Consider the following 20,901-nt stretch of genomic DNA (forward strand, 5'->3'; position numbering starts at 1 on the left):
AGTCCCCTGATTTTCCTTCATAAGGAGAGAGCTGGAGGTCTGCATGTCACTGGTGTTTCTGTTTGTGGAAGATGGGATCACTGTCAACTAGAGAGACCGCAACACTTTGATGATCTTCAAGACTTTACTTTTGATTGGTACAGGTGAATTTGTGTGAGTGTGGGGGGGGATTGCTTATAGTGACACTGCAACTGTTTGAAGTATGTCTGCGTGTGTGTGTGGCAGTCTGTTTGTGATTACACATGTGTGTGTGTGTGAGTGTAGCAGTCTGTTTGTGAGTACACGTGTGTGTGTTTGTTCGTTTACGTATGTGACTGTATTCATTCCTCTCTCTAATGTTTCATTACTGTTGATGGTCTGCAGAGCACAACAATCCCATAACACACGTCGACTCACAAACCTCCGCAACCAGGAAGTCACATTCGGGAAGTGGGGAAGGTCATTGAGCTGTACCAGCAATGTGTATGGAGAGTTCCCCTTCTCACTCGACCTAGTCCTGGAGGTGTTAGGCCGGGGCAGGTGCCGTAAAGCTCTGCACCAATCATCTCTTCCGGAAACAGGCCCAGCGAAGAAAAGAACAGAGGGAAGGAGGGAGGAGGGGATGTTGGGGGGGGTCAGCTTATGTTTCACACCACGCTGGCGAGAGGGTGATTTATAGTAGTTGCCGGCGGCGAGGCAGAGTAGCCAGAGAACCATAATAACGCTGAGTGCTTTGGAGGGGAAGGCTGAATGAGATCCAGGAGCCTACGGAGCATTGGGGAAACAAAAATGGCTGACGTTAGTATCCCCTGGTAGCCCACTGGACATAAACACCTATATTTTACCTCAGCAGTTAGACAGAGCCGGATTCTCTGAGCTAATCTCCCAGGAGTCCTAATTTTAGTGTTTACCTCAGCGCCAGAGGCTGTCTGCCCCCTCTCCTGGTCTGAGACTGGGTAAGGGACCTATCTCCTGGTCTGATGCTGGTCCAGGCAGAGGTCTTGCCTGGTCTGAGACTGGGTAAGGGACCTATCTCCTGGTCTGATGCTGGTCCAGGCAGAGGTGTCTCCTGGTCTGATGCTGGTCCAGGCTGGGGTCTCTCCTGGTCTGATGCTGGTCCAGGCTGGGGTCTCTCCTGGTATGATGCTGGATAGGGGGTCTCTCCCTCGGTGGCCTGTTCCACTGTGAACAAACTGAGTCCTGCCGTTTCATCGTGTGCAGAGATCAGAGCTCAGGGGTGTCACTGTGTTTCATCTCTCAGAGGTGGAGGAGCACAGACATGCTGTGCACTGACCAGCCTAACCATGGCTGACCACTAAGCCCCCTGCCTCTCATGGGTAAGTGATCACGTACCCACTCTGTCTCGCCCACAAAGTGGCCCTGTACCCGTGGTGGTGGATAATAGCTGGTGAGGTGTCTCAGTGCCGTGCTCAAGGCCCTCAGCGGGCACTGACTGCCTCTGCATGCCGTCTTCGGTCGCCGTGGGGACGGGGGCACGGACAGCTGTGTTTGTTTACCGTGACCGGTCAGTCAGACGAGTCCCACAGCGATGAGAGCGTGTTGTTCCAGAGGACCAGGTGGTGGAAAACAGGCCAGGCTGAGGGGGCTACACGCATGTGTGTGCGTGTTTGTTTGTACGTGTTTGTGTCTGAGTGTTTGTGTGTGTATGTATATGCTTGTATGTGTGTGTATATGTGTGTGTGTCCGTGCGTGTCTGTCTGTGTGTGCGCATGTGTGTGGGTGTTCGCACATGCGTGTGCGTGTTTGCGAGCGTGCGGCTAGGGCAAGGAGACGACAGAGGACACCGAGGTTTGACATGAACGACAGGCGTGACAGCTCGTACGATGATTGAGAGTTGGTGTGATGGTTGCTATTGTCACTCCAGTAGCCTACTGGCGGCGTTGCATCTCGCAGTCGCTGAATTGCTTTCAATATCTAGACCAGAACACTGACATTGACATGTTGAGGGTACACCTTGAGGGTTTGGGTGGATTATGGGTGCTGATCTGTGGGTATCTGGGTAGCCCTCTGTGATGATGCTTGGAAAAAAAGAGCTGTACTGATCAAATGTGATTGGATGTCTGCTTGGCTCATTAGGTCTGGTGTTGATCATAGACATGAAGGTATGTCTGAATGTGACTGAGGGCTGTAGGGGGTCTGGGGGGGGGGGGGAGGTTGACATGCAGCCATCTGTCTGCTGATTGGGGAGGTCATGCTGGCGCCTGCAACTGCAGTCCTCCTCAGATAGGTGGCGCTCTACTTTGACCATTCTTGGTAGAGAGGCAACTGGCAGCTGGGACACATCAGGCTGATCACAAATACTCCTCTGTGTCGGTGTGGAAACACACGCACCCCCCACTCACTGGGACACACTCAGACACGCACACACACAAGAGGGGTCTCTCTAACTGAGAGACATACACACGTGCACCCACACCAACTGAGATGCATACACGCGCATACCCACACCCACCCATTGGGACACACACACACTGTACACACACACACATATATTCTCCCACCACCACACCCACACCCATCCACTAACTGACACCGTCACTACCACTACCACCACACACACACACACACTGGAAACAACCTCCAATCAGTAACTCTCTAAGTTAATATAAAGAAGTCTTGATGATGAGCTTAAAGGGAGAGACGTTCCCCTCTTATCAGCACTTCCTGGCTCTACAATTCTCCTCCACCCTCATATAGTTCTCGAATATTCTGTTCCCGCTCATCGATGACCTGGTTTTGGTGGGGATATGTCTATCTTTTAGACAGAACATCTTTATCAAGAACTGCTTGTGTGTGTTAGTGTGTGTATTAGTGTGTGCGTGTGTGTGTGTGTGTCTGTGTGTAGGACAGAAGTCTCTGATAGTGTCATACCCTGTGGGGACACATAAATGTCTTTTTATGCTGCTACTCTCCATGTCCCTCTCTCGTTCTCTCTTTCTTTCTTTCTTTCTTTCTTTCTTTCTTTCTTTCTTTCTTTCTTTCTTTCTTTCTTTCTTTCTTTCTTTCTTTCTTTCTTTCTTTCTTCTTTCTTTCTTTCTTTCTTTCTTTCTTTCTTTCTTTCTTTCTCTCTCTCTCTCTCTCTCTCTCTCTCTCTCTCTCTCTCTCTCTCTCTCTCTCCCTCTCTCTCTCTCTCTCTCTCTCTCTCTCTCTCTCTCTCTCTCTCTCTCTCTCTCTCTCTCTCTGTGTTTCTACCTCTCCGCATTGACATTTCCTTTCACATGGTATGTTCAGACCACAGTATTTTAGGTTTCTGTTTAAACCATCTTTCAGACTGGACCTACAGTATATGGAGTAGCTGACAAATGCAATTGTGGTTGATAAATAAAAAGTGTAACAGGAGCGAAATACGCAACCAAGCAGGAAGAGAACAATGGAGAGATGTAGAAAGTGAAAGAGAAAGGGAGAGAGAAAGAGAGAGGGAGGAAGAAAGTGAAGGAGAGATAGAGAAAGAAAGAGAGAGAGAGAGACAGAGGAACTGAGACAGAAAGGAGGGAAGGCGTAAGAGATGGAGAGAGAAAAAAGGGGGAGGGAGAGAAAGAAGCGGTATACAAAGACATTTACATGTCCCCACAGGGTATTACACTAGTATCATCTTCTATCCAGCACACACACACACACACACACACACACATACACATACACACATACACACACACACACACACACACACACACACACACACACACACACACACACACACACACACACACACACACAGACAGACACAGACAGGCAGACAGGCAGACAGACAGACAGAAAGGTGCTGGTGGTGGTAGTGCAGAGGGAGGGGGGAGACAGTTATTCTAACCCTAGTCTCGTTATCTCACAGTACATATTCCATTAATAATCCTAACATTTACACTATTCTTTACTTAAAGCATGCATGATCAATCATCTATTGAAGGTGTGGTAAATTCGATTTTGATAGAATTATGTATAGTTTCTCATGTAAATTAACCTGGATTAATGTAAGAGATTTGCTACTTTGTGTGTGGGTGTGTGCGTGCATTGGTGTTTTTGCTTTGTTGATACGATAGAGACCCATCCATCAGTAAATTTTGTGGAGGTTGTGGTGGTTGGGTGTTGAAAGGGAAACACTGGGGGAGGGGAACAGGGGAGGGGGAGGCAAGGAGGAAGAGAGGACAGGAGGGGAAAAGGAAGGGGGAGGGGAAATTTGAGAATGTTGGTGCTTTGTTATGGTGCTGGAAGGACAATGGCCTGAGTGGAGAAAAGAGCTTGAGTCAGACCTCACTCAGTCTCAGCGTCAGTCTGTAAAAACACAGTTTAGATGGTCATCGTGTTAACTGGGCCTCTCATATTTCAACGTGCCAATATGATAATGTCCATATTCATAGCCCAATCTGTAGAGCCTGACAAAGAGGGATGGGGGAGAGAGACAGTAGGCTGAAGCAGCTGATGGTGAGAGAACGAGGGGGAGGAGGGGGCAGGAGATTGAGGGCTGGAGTGGAGGGAGGGAGGGAGGGAGGGAGAAGGAGAAGGGGAGGAGGCTCTTAAGGAGGTTGTGGTTAAGGCTGGATGTTTGTTAAAGGACTTTGGAGACTGGAGGCTGGGCTGAGGGTTTGGGGACTGGGGTGGAGGCTGGGATGGAGGCTAGGCTGGGGGCTGGTGTGGAGGCTTCGGTGGAGGCTGGGCTTAAGACTTGGGTGGAGACTGCAGTGGAGGCTGGGGTGGAGGCTGGGGTGAAGGCTGGGCTTAAGGCTTGGGTGGAGACTGCAGTGGAGGCTAGGGTGGAGGCTGGGCCAGTGACAGCAAGGGTCCAGATGAACAGGAATACAGATGTGTCTGAATAGGAGGTGTGTTGGGAGGGACATTGCTACTCAGCTGTTTCCTGACAGCTGAGCACTGATCTCATCCTCCTGAAAACACAAACACCATGACCCAGTTGTTTCAATAAAGTTATTTTTAACAGACTGTTTGAACTTTCACAATCAGGGAAGAGACAGACTTAGCGACAAAAAAAACTGTAAATCAGATCTGAGGTGTTGCAGCTGACTGTGAGCCATGAATGAAGTATCACAGTATTATTAGCACACGTTTGACAGGAAGTTAACAAAGACAGCCGAACTTCATGAATGAATGTATATTTGAAACAGTGAGGTGCAAACTATTTTAGATTTTGAGTTGAGGTGTGGGGTGTGTAAGGTCATACAGGGTGTGTATACCCTGCCCTTAAGTGTATCAGAGAAGTCTTTTTTACTGGAAAGCACACTACACTGAGTCTCAGGTCTAATACTGTGTGTGTGTGTGTGTGTGTCTGTGTAGGAGGTCCAGGGGCAGCCGGCGCGATGGCCGATGCCTCCACAGACCTGGACAATGCAGAGACCCAGCGCCAGCTCCACAACAACAACCGCCCCGCCAGCTCGGCCCACTGGGACACCGAGTGCACCAGCTCCAAGCTGTTTGAGTGCTCCCGCATCAAGGCCCTGGCAGGTCAGGACCAGGTGGAGGGGGAGGGAGGGAGGGAGGGAGGGAGAGAGAGAGAGAGGGAGAGGAGAGAGAGAGAGAGAGAGAGAGAGAGAGAGAGAGAGAGAGAGAGAGAGACAGAGAGAGAGAGAGAGAGAGAGAAGGGTGGAAAGACAGGGAGAGTAAGAGAGATATTTTCAAACAAAGATAATGATTTAGAATGAGAGACAGATAGAGGGGAATTTCAAGGGAGATAGGGAGAGATTTCCAAAAAAGAGACCATTTGAAAGAAAGTAACAGAGAGAGACTTTGAATGAAAGAGTTAAAGAAAGACAGAAAGAAAGAAGGAGCGTATATGCTGGTGAAGGGCTCATTAGTGCTCGTGACACTGTCAGCACAATCAGCCTGCATGTCACACCCATGCAGAGCTTTAGAAGGACAGTATACTGCTCTGTGTGTGAAACTGAGACCTCTGCCTGTGTGTGTGTGTGTGTGTGTATGGTTATGTGCGTGTGTATGCGCCTGTGTGTGTGTGTGCGTCTCTGCGTGTCCCTTCCCTCAGAGGAGCGAGATGCTGTCCAGAAGAAGACTTTCACCAAGTGGGTCAACTCCCACCTGGCCCGGGTGTCCTGTCGCATCGCCGACCTCTACAACGACCTGCGCGATGGCTACATGCTAACCAGGCTGCTGGAGGTCCTGTCTGGAGAGCTGCTGGTACGCCCTCACCTCACCCTCGTGTACCTCGCCACCCTGTCTCACCTCACCATCCTGCCTCATCTCACCTCACCACCCTGTCTCACCTCACCATCCTGCCTCATCTCACCTCACCACCCTGTCTCACCTCACCATCCTGCCTCACCTCACCACCCTGCCTCACCTCACAACCCTGCCTCACCTTACCATCCTGCCTCACCTCACCACCCTGCCTCACCTCACAACCCTGCCTCACCTTACCATCCTGCCTCACCTCACCACTCTGCCTCACCTCACAACCCTGCCTCACCTTACCATCCTGCCTCACCTCACCACCCTGCCTCACCTTACCATCCTGCCTCACCTCACCATCCTGCCTCACCTTACCATCCTGCCTCACCTCACAACCCTGTCTCACCTTACCATCCTGCCTCACCTCACCTCACCACCCTGCCTCACCTCACAACCCTGCCTCACCTTACCATCCTGCCTCACCTCACCTCACCACCCTGCCTCACCTCACCACCCTGTCTCACCTCACCATCCTGCCTCACCTTACCATCCTGCCTCACCTCACCACCCTGCCTCACCTTACCATCCTGCCTCACCTCACCTCACCACCCTGCCTCACCTCACAACCCTGCCTCACCTTACCATCCTGCCTCACCTCACCTCACCACCCTGCCTCACCTCACCACCCTGTCTCACCTCACCATCCTGCCTCACCTTACCATCCTGCCTCACCTCACCACCCTGCCTCACCTTACCATCCTGCCTCACCTCACCTCACCACCCTGCCTCACCTCACCACCCTGTCTCACCTCACCATTCTGCCTCACCTTACCACCCTGTCTCACCTCACCATCCTGCCTCACCTTACCATCCTGCCTCACCTCACCTCACCACCCTGACCCACTTTGCCATCCTGCCTCACCTCACTTCTCCACCCTGCCTCACCTCACAACCCTGCCTCACCTCACTACCCCACCCTGCCTCACCTCAGCATCCTACCTCACCTAATCACACCACCCTGCCTCACCTCACCATCACTCATTACTGCCAATAAACAATCTCTTGCAGTCAAACCTCCTTCTGGTGCTGATATCTCTTTGGTACATCCCGAGACCTTTAACCAGTATTAGCTCTCTCTTCTCTCTCCTCTCCTCGTCTACTCTACCTGTCCTTATGCCGTGACCAGTCAGGTCTCTTTCTCACCCCTCCCTCTCAGAAAGGTCTTCCTCACAGACATGATAGGGCTGTGTCACCATCAATCCTGTGTCCGGATATTAGAGGCTGCTTCAAAGAAACACACCATGGCTATTTTAGCTTCCAAATGTTCAAGCATTCATAAAAGTTTCATGAACAACTGCAGCGTTGTGTCAGTTGGAATGGGAGGAGAATAGTCCACTCAATGTTTGTGTTTTGGAGACACAACCCTCCGTCTGACCTCTCCCTCCTGTTGTCTCTCTCCTCTCCTCTCCCTCTCTCCCCTCCCCCTCTCCCTCTCTCCCCTCCCCCTCTCTCCCCTCCCCCTCTCTCCCCTCCCCCTCTCCCTCTCTCCCCTCTCCCTCTCTCTCATCCCTCTCTCCCCTCTCCCTCTCTCCCCTCTCCCTCTCTCCCCTCTCCCTCTCTCGCCTTTCCCTCTCTCTCATCCCCCTCTCTCCTCTCCCTCTCTCCCCTCCCCCTCTCTCCCCTCCCCCCTCTCCCTATCTCCCCTCTCCCTCTCTCCCCTCTCCCTCTCTCTCATCCCCCTCTCTCCTCTCCCTCTCTCCCCTCCCCCTCTCTCCCCTCCCCCTCTCCCTCTCTCCCCTCTCCCTCTCTCTCATCCCCCTCTCTCCTCTCCCTCTCTCCCCTCCCCCTCTCTCCCCTCCCCCTCTCCCTCTCTCCCCCCCTCTCCCTCTCTCATATCCCCCTCTCTCCTCCCCCTCTCTCCCCTCCCCCCCCTCTCCCTCTCTCCCCTCCCCCTCTCTCCCCTCTCCCTCTCTCTCATCCCCCTCTCTCCTCTCCCTCTCTCCCCTCCCCCTCTCTCCCCTCCCCCTCTCTCTCTCTCCCCTCTCCCTCTCTCTCATCCCCCTCTCTCCTCCCCCTCTCTCCCCTCCCCCTCTCTCTCCTCCCCCTCTCTCCCCTCCCCCTCTCTCCCCTCCCCCCCTCTCTCCCCTCCCCCTTTCTCCCCTCCCCCTCTCTCTCTCCCCCTCTCTCCCCTCTCCCTCTCTCTCCTCCCTCTCTCTCCTCCCCGTCTCTCCCCTCCCTCTTTCTCCTCCCCCTCTCTCCCCTCCCTCTCTGTCTCCTCCCCCTCTCTCCCCTCTCCCTCTCTCTCCTCCCCCTCTCTCCCCTCCCCTTTCTCCCCTCCCCCTCTCTCTCTCTCCTTCTCTCCCCTCTCCCTCTCTCTCCTCCCTCTCTCCCCCCCCCCCCCTCTCTCCTCCCCCTCTCTCCAATCCTCTCCCCACAAGCCGAGGCCAACCCGGGGTCGCATGAGGATCCACTGCCTGGAGAACGTGGACAAGGCCCTCCAGTTTCTCAAGGAGCAGCGGGTTCACCTGGAGAACGTCGGTTCCCACGACATCGTCGACGGCAACCACCCGCCTCACCCTCGGCCTTATCTGGACCATCATCCTCCGCTTCCAGGTAGGGCTCCTCCGAAGTGTACACAACACCGCACTAGCGCACTAGCATCCTGTTAACATCCAAGCATAACGGCAATAGTACACTACTGTACTGACATTCTATTGCTGTTACAATGGCCACAGTAGCAGTGTACAGCCCCTGTGTTGCAGCTGTGAGGAAATGCCTTGGCCACCGTAGTGGAATGTGATAGCCGTTCTATGTGTTTGCGTTGGTTCTTGCCTGACCTTGCTGTTTGGGTCGGACTCATTGTGACTCATCATCACTGCTTATAGACAAAATACTGCAGAGAAAACCACATTCACATGCACACATGCAAACGCACGCGCACACACACACATTCACACACGTGCACGCATGCGCATACACACACGGATGTATATACATATATATACATACCCACTCAATATACACACATATGTGTGCACACACACATATACATGGAACGTACACAGCTTCTCCTTGCCAAACATTCTCATCAATCTGTGTCATAAACAGACAGATATAGCTTCGTTGGTCTGTTGGATAAGGTATCGTGTTCACAGCAGCCCAACATGCAGTGTGTGTTTCTGCGTGTGTTGATGGATCTGAGTGTGTATGTGTGTGTTTGTGTATGCGTGTCTGTGTGAATGCATATGAAAATGCATTTGTGCATGTACAACTCTCTCTTGGAAGTCACTTTGGATAAAAGCGTCTGCTAAATGAATAAATGTAAATGTTAATCTGTGTGTGTGTGTGGGAGTGTATAGAGGTGTGTGTCTGTGTGCCTGCGTGTGTGTCTGTGTGTGTGTTTTTGTTTGTGTGTGTGAACGTGTCATCGTCATCAAATCCCAAGCAGGCTGTTTTCAGTGTGTTGGTTTGGGACAGGCTGAGCTGGAGGAGGGACTTCCAGACCAGCCATAGGATCTGCTCAACCAACCAAACATGCCGCATCATCACTGTGCGACGCTACCAACAAAGCTTGAATGTCACTCTGGCCTGCTCTGGTAGTCTGATCTCCAACAAGGACACACAGCTTGACATCCTTTCTCTTTCCTACACACATCCTAGCTCTCTCCTTTTTTCCCTCTTTCTCTCTCTCTCTCTGAACCACTCTCTCTGAATCTCTGTATATCTCTCTCTTTGTCTCCGACTTCGTCACACAAACGATCTCTCTCTCTCTCTCTCTCTCTCTCTCTCTCTCTCTCTCTCTCTCTCTCTCTCTCTCTCTCTCACACACACTCTCTCACTCACTCTCACACACACAGATACACACACACTTCCTCAGACACACACATGTACTGACTAACAAAGAGCAGGTGGAGGTAGGGGACAGAGGGACAGAGGGACAGAGGGACAGAGGGACAGACATGTAAGTACAGTGGCTTAGACTTGTTTTGAGCGGGTGTTTATTGGGGATCTGATTGAGTCGAGATGTGTTGGGGGTTGGTGTCTGTAGCTGACCAGGTCTGTAGACGAGACTGGTGTTAGTGTCAGTAGCTTCTTCTGTGGAAACAGTGAGAGCTACGGTCCAGGATGTGGGTTCTTGCTGGCCAGGATCCCTCACTCCTGCACCCTAGAGTCAACCAGTCTATGGCCTCGTCAATTTTGCATGCAGTGAAAGAGGAGGAGGAAAAAGGGAGGAGAAAGAGCAGTGAGAGGAAAGAGAGGAGTTGATAGAGGAGGAGAAGTATTTGTGAATTGATGATGGTGGGACTCTGGACGAGGACAAGAGCAATCCACCCTGCCATCCCCCCCCTCTCCTTCTCCCTCTCCACTTCTCTCTCTCTCCCTCCCTCTTTCCCTCCCTCTTTCTTTCTCGCTCTCCTTCCCTCTCTCCCCCCGTCTCTCCCTCATTAATGCTGCAACCCCTCGCTGTTGTCACCTCACTCTTTCTGTCTCACCCACTCCTCTCTCAGTTGACCCTGTCCCTCCATCCGTACTGGCCCACCCTGCCCCTCTCTTTCCCCTCCCTGCCTTTCCGTCTCCCTCTCCTCCACACCTCCCTTCCCTCCCTCCCCTTCCTCCATGTCTGACTGAGAGAGTTGACTTTGCCCAGTCAGCAGGTAAGGCCTGGTGTCTGCCGCAGCAGCTCACAGCCAGGGGAAGAGAAAGAAGGAGAGGGGGAGAGAAAGGAGGTGAAGGGAGAAAGGAAAAGAGGTGCAGTCAGAGGTAATCTATACTGTATCCAGGAGTATTTGAACGGATTGACGAAACGTCCTTTGCTATCCAGGTATCAGACTGCTTGTCCTTGTGTCTGTGTAGGCTGCTGCCTGTGTTGTGTATGGCTGCCTATGGCAACACCGGCCTTAAAGATCTATATGGGAATTATAGATCTGTGGCTATATTGATCAATATGCAGAGATCAATATCTGTGAATCAATATCTAAAGATGACAATATTGTTTGTGTTTTTCACTATTTCTATCACTCTTACTCATTACGCGTGTGTGTTTTGTGTGTGTATGAGAGATAGAGACAGTGCGTGCGTCTGCGTGTGTGTGTGTATGAGATAACAAGTGTGTGTGTGCGTGTTGAGAAAGAGAGCGAGTGTGTGTGTGTGTATGAGATAGCGAGTGTGTGTGTGTGTGTGTATGTGTTGAGGAAGAGAGGGAGGGTGTGTGTGCATGTTCCCGGCTCTGAGCCTCAGCAGTGTCATGTGTGGAGGATGACGGTACAGCATATTTTTAGGTGTCATCCCTCCCATTAGTCGGAACCATGTCATACTGATGTGATTGGACGCCTGTCATGTATAATGATCAGAGGACCAATGGCTGTCTTTCGTGATGAGTGGACCAATCCTGTTAGATGATGAAGCAGCGACTGGTGCATAAGGCCATCACAGACACATGTTTAATTCATGTGGTGCGTGGTGAGAGGATGCAGCTAGCACTGTTAGAAACAGGACAGCATGCAGTGGAGTTAGACACACACACATGAGCATGGTGCTGCACACCAGTGTAAGGGCACTGCTACCAAACTGAATGAGACAGACAGACGGACAGACAGACAGACAGGTTTATACTGGACTGTAAAGGTCTATGGCAGGTTTATTCCCACGTCAACATATATTCGGGCGTGTCTACACAGATGTATTCCAGACACTCTGATGCTCCTTTGCTCCTCCACAATCCCATCTGAACTCATCCTGTGTCCCCGTGTCTCTCTCCAACTGATTGTGGTGTCTGTTCTCTCTGTCTCTCTCTCTCTCTCTCTCTCTCTCTCTCTCTCTCTCTCTCTCTCTCTCTCTCTCTCTCTCTCTCTCTCTCTCTCTCTCTCCTCTCCTCTCCCACTCCTCCTCCCCCTCCGCTCCTCAGATCCAGGTGATCAAGATAGAGACGGAGGACAACAGAGAGACTCGCTCGGCCAAGGATGCCCTGCTGCTCTGGTGCCAGATGAAGACTGCAGGGTCGGTCCATCTGCCTCCACAACCCCCCTTTCACACCAGGGGGTCTTCAGCCCTGGCCCTCAGGGCCCACTGCCCGGCATGCTCTAGATGTTTCCCTGCTCCAACACACTTGTCAGGCTTCTGCAAAGCTTGATGGCAACCCATTCTTTGAAATCGGCTGCGTTGGACCAGGGAAACATCTACAGCATGCAAGGCAGTGGGTCCTGAGGACCAGGGATAACCAGGGTTCAAATGCTTTATGTACTCACTGGATTTCCTATGAAAGGGTTTTCACTGGTCGCTTGACCGTTCGAGAATGTAGGGGAAAAATCTGCACTGATGCTGACTGACGTGTCCTGCGTTGACCTTTGAAACCTTGTGTGACCCCAGGTACCCTGAGGTCAACATCCAGAACTTCACCACCTGCTGGAGGGATGGCCTGGCTTTCAATGCTCTCATACACAGACACAGGTGAGACCAGCATCCTGTCATCCATTCAGTCACACAGTCATCCAGATGTTCCTTGTTTCAGCGTTTCATTCCTCCCAAGGTTTCTTCCATCTACCCATCTATGGGTTTTCCTTCTATGTCTTCCATGAAGGCTTATGTTGTTTAAGGTACAGTTATGTGGGCATATATGTAAAGTCCTCTGTGACTTGTAAAAAGGACTGTGCATGTGATTAGTATTTTTGTATTCTGATGCCTTCCCAATAAGCTGACAATGAGGTATGATGACAGTGACACAAACGTCTCCTTTGTGTTTCGCCAAACTGCTTTTGTCCTCGATCCTAAAGGTTTATCATGAGGTGTGGCTCCTTTTGGTTTTATTCTGTGATTGTCAGTAGCCCGCTAAGCTAAAGCCTCCAGCTTGACTTCCCCTTTTGTCTTTTTAAGACCTGACCTAATAGAATTCCACAAGCTGGCCCGGTCCAATGCCACCCACAACCTCCAACAAGCCTTCAACATCGCAGAGCATAACCTCGGCCTTACCAAGCTACTGGACCCAGAGGGTGAGCCTACACTCACATTCAGATAGTTCACTTTGATTCTCTATCTACAATCTCTTTATCCCTCTCATAAATCTTTATCTATCTCCAATCTCTTTATCTATTTCCAAACTCTTTATCTATTTCCAATCTCTTTATCCCTCTCATAAATCTTTATCTATCTCCAATCTCTTTATCTATCTCCAATCTCTTTATCTCTCTCCAATCTCTTTATCTCTCTCCAATCTTTCTCTCTCTTTCTCCAATCTTTCTCTTTTTTCTCTCTCTCTCGCTTCCTCCTGTGTGTCCCATACAGACGTCAACACTGAGAACCCCGATGAGAAGTCCATCATCACCTACGTGGTCTCCTACTACCACTACTTCTCCAAGATGAAGGCCCTCATTGTGGAGGGCAAGAGAGTAGGCAAGGTAGGCCGAGTCTTCCACCAGGTTCAATCTTTCTCTATGAAACCTCAGCTGACAGGTTTGTGCTTTGATCAAACACTTATTTTAACAAATACAGTATATACATTAATTGTGTGTGTATGTTTGGATGCGTACGTCTGTGTGTGCGTGTGTGTGTGTCCAGGTGTTGGAAAACGCGATCGAGGCTGAGAAGATCATCGAGCGCTACGAGGGCTTAGCGTCTGACCTGCTGGAGTGGATAGAAAAGACCATCGCTGTCATCAGCAACCAGAAGTTCGCCAACTCACTAACGGGGGTCCAGCAGCAGCTGCAGGCCTTCACCACTTACTGCACCATCGAGAAGCCCATCAAGTACGCCCGTCTGCCTGCCTGTCTCTTTCTCTGTTTGTCTGTCTGTCTCTTTCTCTGTTTGTCTGTCTGCCTGCCTGTCTCTTTCTCTGTTTGTCTGTATGTCTGTCTGTCTCTTTCTCTGTTTGTCTGTCTGTCGTCTGTCGTCTATCTGTCTGTCTGTCTGTCTGTCTGTCTGTCTGTCTGTCTGTCTGTCTGTCTGTCTGTCTGTCTGTCTGTCTGTCTGTCTGTCTGTCTGTCTGCCTGCCTGTCTCTTTCTCTGTTTGTCTGTATGTCTGTCTGTCTCTTTCTCTGTTTGTCTGTCTGTCTGTCTGTCTATCTGTCTGTCTGTCTGTCTGTCTGTCTGTCTGTCTGTCTGTCTGTCTGTCTGTCTGTCTGTCTGTCTGTCTGCCTGTCTCTTTCTCTGTTTGTCTGTCTGTCTGTCTCTTTCTCTGTCTGTCTGTCTGTCTGTCTGCCTGTGTGCCTGTGTGCCTGTCGGCCTGTCTTTCTGTCTTCCTGCCCCAGTTCAAACTATGCCCCCCACCCCCTCCCCACCAGGTTCCAGGAGAAGGGTAACCTGGAGGTCCTCCTCTTCACCATCCAAAGCAAGCTGCGGGCAAACAACCAGAAGCTCTACGTTCCTCATGAAGGGAAGCTCATCTCCGACATCAACAAGGTACAGAGAGAGACAGCCACAGGCTGTCTATTGACTTGTGAATTAACGTTATCAGTACGATGACATGACAGTAATAGCCGCCGCTCCTTAAAAAATGGACCCAAACAAATGAGTCATCTGGTCCTCTTGATCCCTTTGAATCACGGTATGCTTTCAGAACAGATGTAAGTGTTTTCATTCTGATTCCCCTCAGCGCCTGACAGAATAGAACATGCTGTTGACATTTTTACTCCCCGCTGCGTGTAGGCGTGGGAGAGGCTGGAGAAGGCGGAGCACGAGCGGGGCGTGGCTCTACGGCAGGAGCTGATTCGTCAGGAGAAGCTGGAGCTGCTGGCCCAGAGGTTTGACCACAAGACCACGATGAGGCAGGCCTGGCTGAATGAGAACCAGCGCCTGGTGTCTCAGGTAGGCCCTCACGCCCTGGCAGGGGACTGTCCTGTCTGCCTGCCAAAACCTAATGGAGGTTTGGGGTTGCCTGAAGTCCCTCTGGTGTTGTCCCCAAGGGGGAAATACGTCTCTCTCTCTCTCTCTCTCTCTCTCTCTCTCTCTCTCTCTCTCTCTCTCTCTCTCTCTCTCTCTCTCTCTCTGTCTCTCTCTCTCTCTCTCTCTCTCTCTCTCTCTCTCTCTCTCTCTCTCTCTCTCTCTCTCTCTCTCAAAGGCGTTGTTAGACATAAAACTCTACTGGGGCACTGGCCCCTATTCATATCCCTTTTTTGTCTTTAAAGCTTGCTTTTCACAATGCACTACTGGGCTACAAAAACTACCCTTGCTTAACCCACTAAACAACAGATCAGGGACGCAAGTTTGATATCAGCTTTGGCAGGGACATCAATAGTTAATGCAAGCGTGCAAATTTTTTTCTCATTACTGTATTTGAGCGCAAAAACAGTTTTTTGAGCTTCATGTAATATTGTTTTTATGTTTTAGTCATGATGATCAGTAGGCCTATCATTTAGAAACGTTCTTTCGTTTTTTTATGATTCCTTCGCCTGCTTCAATTCTGACTTGTGTGCTGAGTCCGACACCTGGACTTCTGTGTGCGTGCTGCAGTGGCTATTTGGCAAGATCAGAAGAGCGCGCTGACATAGAATTCTGTGGGCATCGGTCGGGTGTTTTCTGTTAAACTGCTTTGATTGTACAAGCGTTGATTGGTATACTGCGTTTATTTTTTCCGTGATTATCAACCTAAATGAATGCACTGACTAACAAAGTAAATCGTTAAAACTCAAACTTTAGATTTTACTGGGGCACAGCAGATTAATCCTGGGGCACGTGCCCCAGTAAAAAGGGCCTAACGACACCCCTGCTCTCTCCCCATCTGTATCACCATCTGTCCTTTCCCCTCTGCCTCAGTTGGCCTGTTCTCCAGCCTCACTCCCTGCTCCCTCTCTTCCTCCAGGACAACTTCGGCTACGACCTGCCGGCAGTGGAGGCGGCCATGAAGAAGCACGAGGCCATCGAGGCGGACATCTCGTCGTACGAGGAGCGCATCGGCGTGGTGGTGGAGCTGGCGGCCGAGATGGAGGCGGAGGCCTACTACGACATTCGGAGGATCTCCGCCCGCAAGGAGAACATCCTTGGCCAGTGGAGTCTGCTGAAGGATCTGGTGGTGGGTAGGAGGACCAGGCTGGAGAAGAACCTAGCCCTGCAGAAGACCTTCCAGGAGATGGTCTACATGATTGATTGGATGGAGGACACGCAGGTACGCAGAGGAGACCCGCTACTCACGCAAGAGTCAGTTGTCCTGTAACCTTATATGACTTGCTGTTGTGTAAAACCGCAATACCCAGAATTCCTCTCTGGGCGGTTAAACTAAGCAGCTGTGGATACAGATAGAAGAAGGTTTTTGCAGAGTTTGCAGATTATGCAAAAAGGATGACGTCCCAGGCAGGTGAAACCTCTTTCTCCTCCTCCCTCCTTTCCTCCCCACCGTCTCCCTGTCCTCCTTTTCCCCTTCTCCCTCCCCTTCTTCCCTCCACCTCCCCCCCCAGGTGCAGCTGTTGTCTAAGGACTTTGGGAAGCACCTGCTGGAGGTGGACGACCTGCTGCAGAAACACAGCCTGCAGGAGGCCGACATCGCCGTGCAAGCGGAGAGGGTCCAGACGCTCAACGCCGCCGCTCTCAAGTTCTCCACCATCGAGGGTAGGAGAGGGGCGCAGGCCTCGCCCCAGACAGGAACACGTGTGGAGAGCATCTGTAGAAACCCCAGGGGTTGAAATCTGATATCAATGTTAGGGGCCACAAGTACATTGACATTTCCTCAAAAGCAGTTCCTGGGGACACACACACCAAAAGTTATTTTCTTATAGCTGTATTTCAAAGATACTGACTTTGAATGATTGCACCTGTCTGCCATCATAAGAAATAAGACATTTTTGAGAGCAGTTTATTTTGAGAACAGTTTATTTTAGAGTAGTTCATTTGATACTGTAAGTTCTATACATCAGTGATACAATAACAGCATTGACCCCAGTAATATAATGTTTTATTTTCCGCTGTAAGTTCTATATATCAGGGATACAACAACAGTACTGCCCCCTGCCCCCCACCCCCCTGCAGGGTACCAGCCGTGCGACCCCCAGGTGATCTGTAACCGCGTAAACCACGTCTCCACCTGCCTGGAGGAGCTGAAGGAGCTGGCGTCCAAGCGACACGAGGAGCTGGAGGAGTCCCGGCAGCTGTGGGCCTTCTACCAGGAGGTGGAGGAGTCGGAGGCCTGGATCCGAGAGAAGAGCTCCATCCTGGGCTCCCAGACCTGCGGCAAGGACCTGAGCTCCGTCCTCCGGCTGCTGCAGAAGCACAAGTCCCTGGCCGGGGAGCTGCTGGCGCACCGCTCCCTCCTCCAGAACACCATGAAGAAGGGCAAGCAGATCCTCAGCGAGAAGAGCTTCGGCACCCAGGTGGAGGCCCGTCAGATTATGCATCATAGCATATCTTAAATCAGCTCAGCTCAGCATAGCATAGCATAGCATAGCCATTCATGTAGCATATTATAGCACAGCACAACATCAAATAACAATTCAATAGCATAATTGTTGTACATGTTGTGGAACCATAAAAAGAAAAGCAAACATCAATGTTTAAGTGTAAGACTTGGCACATCAGTTATAATATGCTTCCACAGTCGTCTAATTCCTTCAAGCATGCTAATTTCACATCTCATATGCTGCCATAAAAACGCATCCAAGCATGCACGTACCGAGACAGCCAGTGATGCAGTATGGTCAACGTTGACGTCATTCGACGTGACACCATGTTACAGTCCCCAAGCGTGCGGGTCCTGACCCCCCTCGCCTCCCCTCCCCCCAGGGCATCCAGGAGCGGATCATGGAGGTGAAGGGGGAGTGGAAGCGCCTGGAGGACCAGGCGGCGCAGCGCCTCAACCACCTCCAGGAGGCGCTCCACTTCTTCCAGTTCAGCACGGAGACCGACGACCTCCTGGCCTGGCTACAGGACGCGTACCGCCTCGTCTCCAGCGAGGACTTTGGCCACGACGAGTACTCCACGCAGTCGCTCCTCAAGAAGCACCGCGGCGTGCGCGACGCCATCGACAAACACCGGCTCCACGTGGTCGCGCTCAGGAAGCACATGGTGGCGCTGCCGCTGGTGTTCCGGGAGCTGGAGGAGGTGCAGGGGCGCATGGGCGACGTGGAGCAGCTGTACTCCGAGGTGGCTGACGTGGCGGTGCTCCGGCAGCAGTGGCTCCACGACGCGCTGGCCGTGTACCGCATGTTCAGCGAGGTCAACGCCTGCGAGGTGTGGATCGACGAGAAGGAGCAGTGGCTCAACCAGATGGAGGTGCCCGAGAGGCTGGAGGACGTGGAGGTGGTCGCTCACAGGTAGGGTGGAGACAGGTAGACAGATAGACGGAAGTAGACAGACAGCTAGGCAGGCAGACAGGCTCTCTGCCTCCCTGTCTTTCGAACTCTCTAACGCTCTGCCTCTATGCCTCTCCTGCATATCTGCCTCTCCTGTCACTCTGCCTTTCTAAATCTCTGCCTCCCTGCCTCTCTGCTTCTCCTGTCTCGGCCTTGTCTGCCTCTGTCTCCCTGCCACCCGGCCTCACCTGCAGATTTGAGAGCCTGGACCAGGAGATGAACAGCCTGATGGGTAGGATCCTGGACGTGAACCAGATCGTGCAGCAGCTTCTGGACGGAGGTCACCCCAGCTCCACAGAGGTCAGAGGTTGCCAGGACCACCTCAACAGCAGGTATGACACCCTAACACTCCACAGATCAGCATCCATCCTTCCTGTATGGCTCTGTCACTGGCATTAGCTGTAGGTGTGTGGAAGGAAGTAGGGTACACGGCCGAAAATCAAGGACCAGAGGGGTTCAAACAGTATTTCGAAGGTTAGCATCAAAGAACTGTCTGCATTACATCAGGCAGAGTGCATAAACATGATTCAAACAGGATTGACAGTTAGCCATCCTCAACAATGTGGCAATCATTTCATCTAATGTGGTTTGCACGGTTTGTTGAACTTCTGGTCTTTACTAGAAAGATTGAGGGTGCAAAAGAAAATGTAGCCGAGACCGATTTCCCCTGAGACTTGGCTTGACTATTCTCCTGTGAGAGGAGACAGCAGGTGAGGGTTTGTGATTTAAATAATCTGGTTCATCGTGTGATCATACTTGGCCCAGTCATTGACCAACATAAGCCATGTTGATCTCATAGGCCCGCCCCCCGCTGATCACCCTGCCTCTGGAGTGGCTGCTCCTTTCTCAGGCATGCTGGCAATAGGCTGGCAGAGCTGTCTGTCAGCGGTCCCCATGGCCCAGTTCCCTGTGACCCTGGCACTATCAGTCTGTCTTGGGGTGACCATCTGTGGTGACCGCCATGCAGGCTTCAGGAGCCACTTCAGGCCCCAAAAACAGCCTCTCGCTCCAGCCTCTCCCTCTCTCCCTCCACCCTCTTCTCCATCTCACCCTCAAATTTAAAAACTGTTTAAAGTTTTGGTAGCTTTAAAAGTCAGCCCTTTACCTGTATGGCCGACATCTAGACGGGGCCTGACTTTGCTCGAGGAGACCGTACCGAGTGTGAGACGAGTGGTGTCATAGCAACACTCACACATGGCCTGCAAGCTGAGGTGTCCTAAAATGACGTCACCGTGGATACGCATGACTGAATGAGGAGCGGTCCTGCTTCCAGTTATCTGGGAGCAGATAACAGGCCAGCCAGCCAGTCTGTCTCAGCCACAAGCCACACGACAGAACAACCCAAATACACACACACACACGGTTTAATGTTGATGAAATGGTCATGTTTTTTATTCATGGGCGTACAGTTACTATAATAAACCATGCCATCTGCACTGTAAAAAGAATGATAGTATAAGTGATCAAGATTAGGTTTTATGGTGGGTGTTCAATAACTACTTGATACTAGCTGATTCCCCCCCCCCCACTCCTCCCCTCCTCCAGGTGGAACTGCATCGTGGAGATGGTGGAGCAGAAGAAAGACCACCTGGACTCCATCCTGCGCCTGCAGAACTACCTGCTGGAGTGTACCGAGATCAAGTCCCAGATCCAGGACAAGCGCAAGGCCATCGACGCCACCCAGTACGTGGGCAGCGACCTGGGTGGCGTGCTGGCCCTCCAGCGCCGCCTCTCCACCATGGAGGGAGCCTTGGCCGTCCTTGAGCCCAAGCTTGTGCACCTGCAGGTAGGGCGCGACCCTCCGGCTGCTACGGGCCGGACGGTCAGGAGCAAGGGTCTCCATTCTCCCAGAATGCTCCTGGAGAGCTACCTCCCTGTTGGGGTTTCCTCCAACCACCAAGTTGTGATGAACCTGATTCAACACATCAATCATTAGTGTAGTTGTTCATAGTTAGTAGTTATTAGAATCAGGGGTGCTGGGTTGGAGGAAACACCTTCAGGAAGGTGGCTCACCTGGAAAAAGGTTGGAGACCATTGATGTGGAGGATATTGTAAGGACACTTTTTAAAGATAGCGGTCGGGCACTTATGAAAAGAAAAATAGCAAGAAGTTGTCATTAAAAGCGTAATATAAAAAGAAACATGGAAAGCAATCAGCAGTGAAAACAGTCAGTTTTTTGACAATCCCTGCCGTCTGTTTCCAGGGGGAGGCGGAGCAGCTGGCCACCTCCCACCCCGACCGCGCCCTCGAGGTCCTAGTGCCCTTCGAGGGCATCAGTGTGGAGTGGGAGGAATTGAAGAGGACGCTGCAGGGCTGCGAAGACTCTCTGATGGTGGCCGGCAGACTGCAGCAGTTCATACAGGTACGGCCTGGTCACATGGAACATCACTGTCAGGACAAGTGGGGGTTATTCAATGTTAGTATATATTCCATGTTATGGCTCTCGGTCCTCCAGGGCCCATGCTAATGTGATGCTACACGTGTTATTTTAATGTTATAACAT

At 51.5% G+C, this 20,901-nt stretch overlaps 1 protein-coding gene across 1 annotated transcript in view; it reads left to right on the plus strand.

The window, feature by feature from the left end:
- LOC124478256 (spectrin beta chain, non-erythrocytic 4-like) overlaps window positions 1–20,901 on the plus strand; it is a 54,321-nt gene that overhangs the window by 2,059 nt on the left and 31,361 nt on the right. Inside the window, 18 exon segments of the mRNA XM_047036482.1 lie at window positions 5,284–5,451; window positions 5,987–6,138; window positions 8,568–8,696; window positions 8,698–8,742; window positions 12,035–12,126; window positions 12,496–12,576; window positions 13,000–13,115; window positions 13,408–13,520; window positions 13,681–13,868; window positions 14,403–14,520; window positions 14,767–14,925; window positions 15,920–16,222; window positions 16,512–16,662; window positions 17,080–17,420; window positions 17,830–18,359; window positions 18,593–18,730; window positions 19,944–20,184; window positions 20,602–20,760. Coding sequence (XP_046892438.1) covers window positions 5,307–5,451; window positions 5,987–6,138; window positions 8,568–8,696; window positions 8,698–8,742; window positions 12,035–12,126; window positions 12,496–12,576; window positions 13,000–13,115; window positions 13,408–13,520; window positions 13,681–13,868; window positions 14,403–14,520; window positions 14,767–14,925; window positions 15,920–16,222; window positions 16,512–16,662; window positions 17,080–17,420; window positions 17,830–18,359; window positions 18,593–18,730; window positions 19,944–20,184; window positions 20,602–20,760 — 3,201 coding nt within the window. The 5' untranslated portion in view covers window positions 5,284–5,306.

Source organism: Hypomesus transpacificus, chromosome 15, assembly GCF_021917145.1.
Source record: "Hypomesus transpacificus isolate Combined female chromosome 15, fHypTra1, whole genome shotgun sequence".
NCBI classification, from domain to species: domain Eukaryota; kingdom Metazoa; phylum Chordata; class Actinopteri; order Osmeriformes; family Osmeridae; genus Hypomesus; species Hypomesus transpacificus.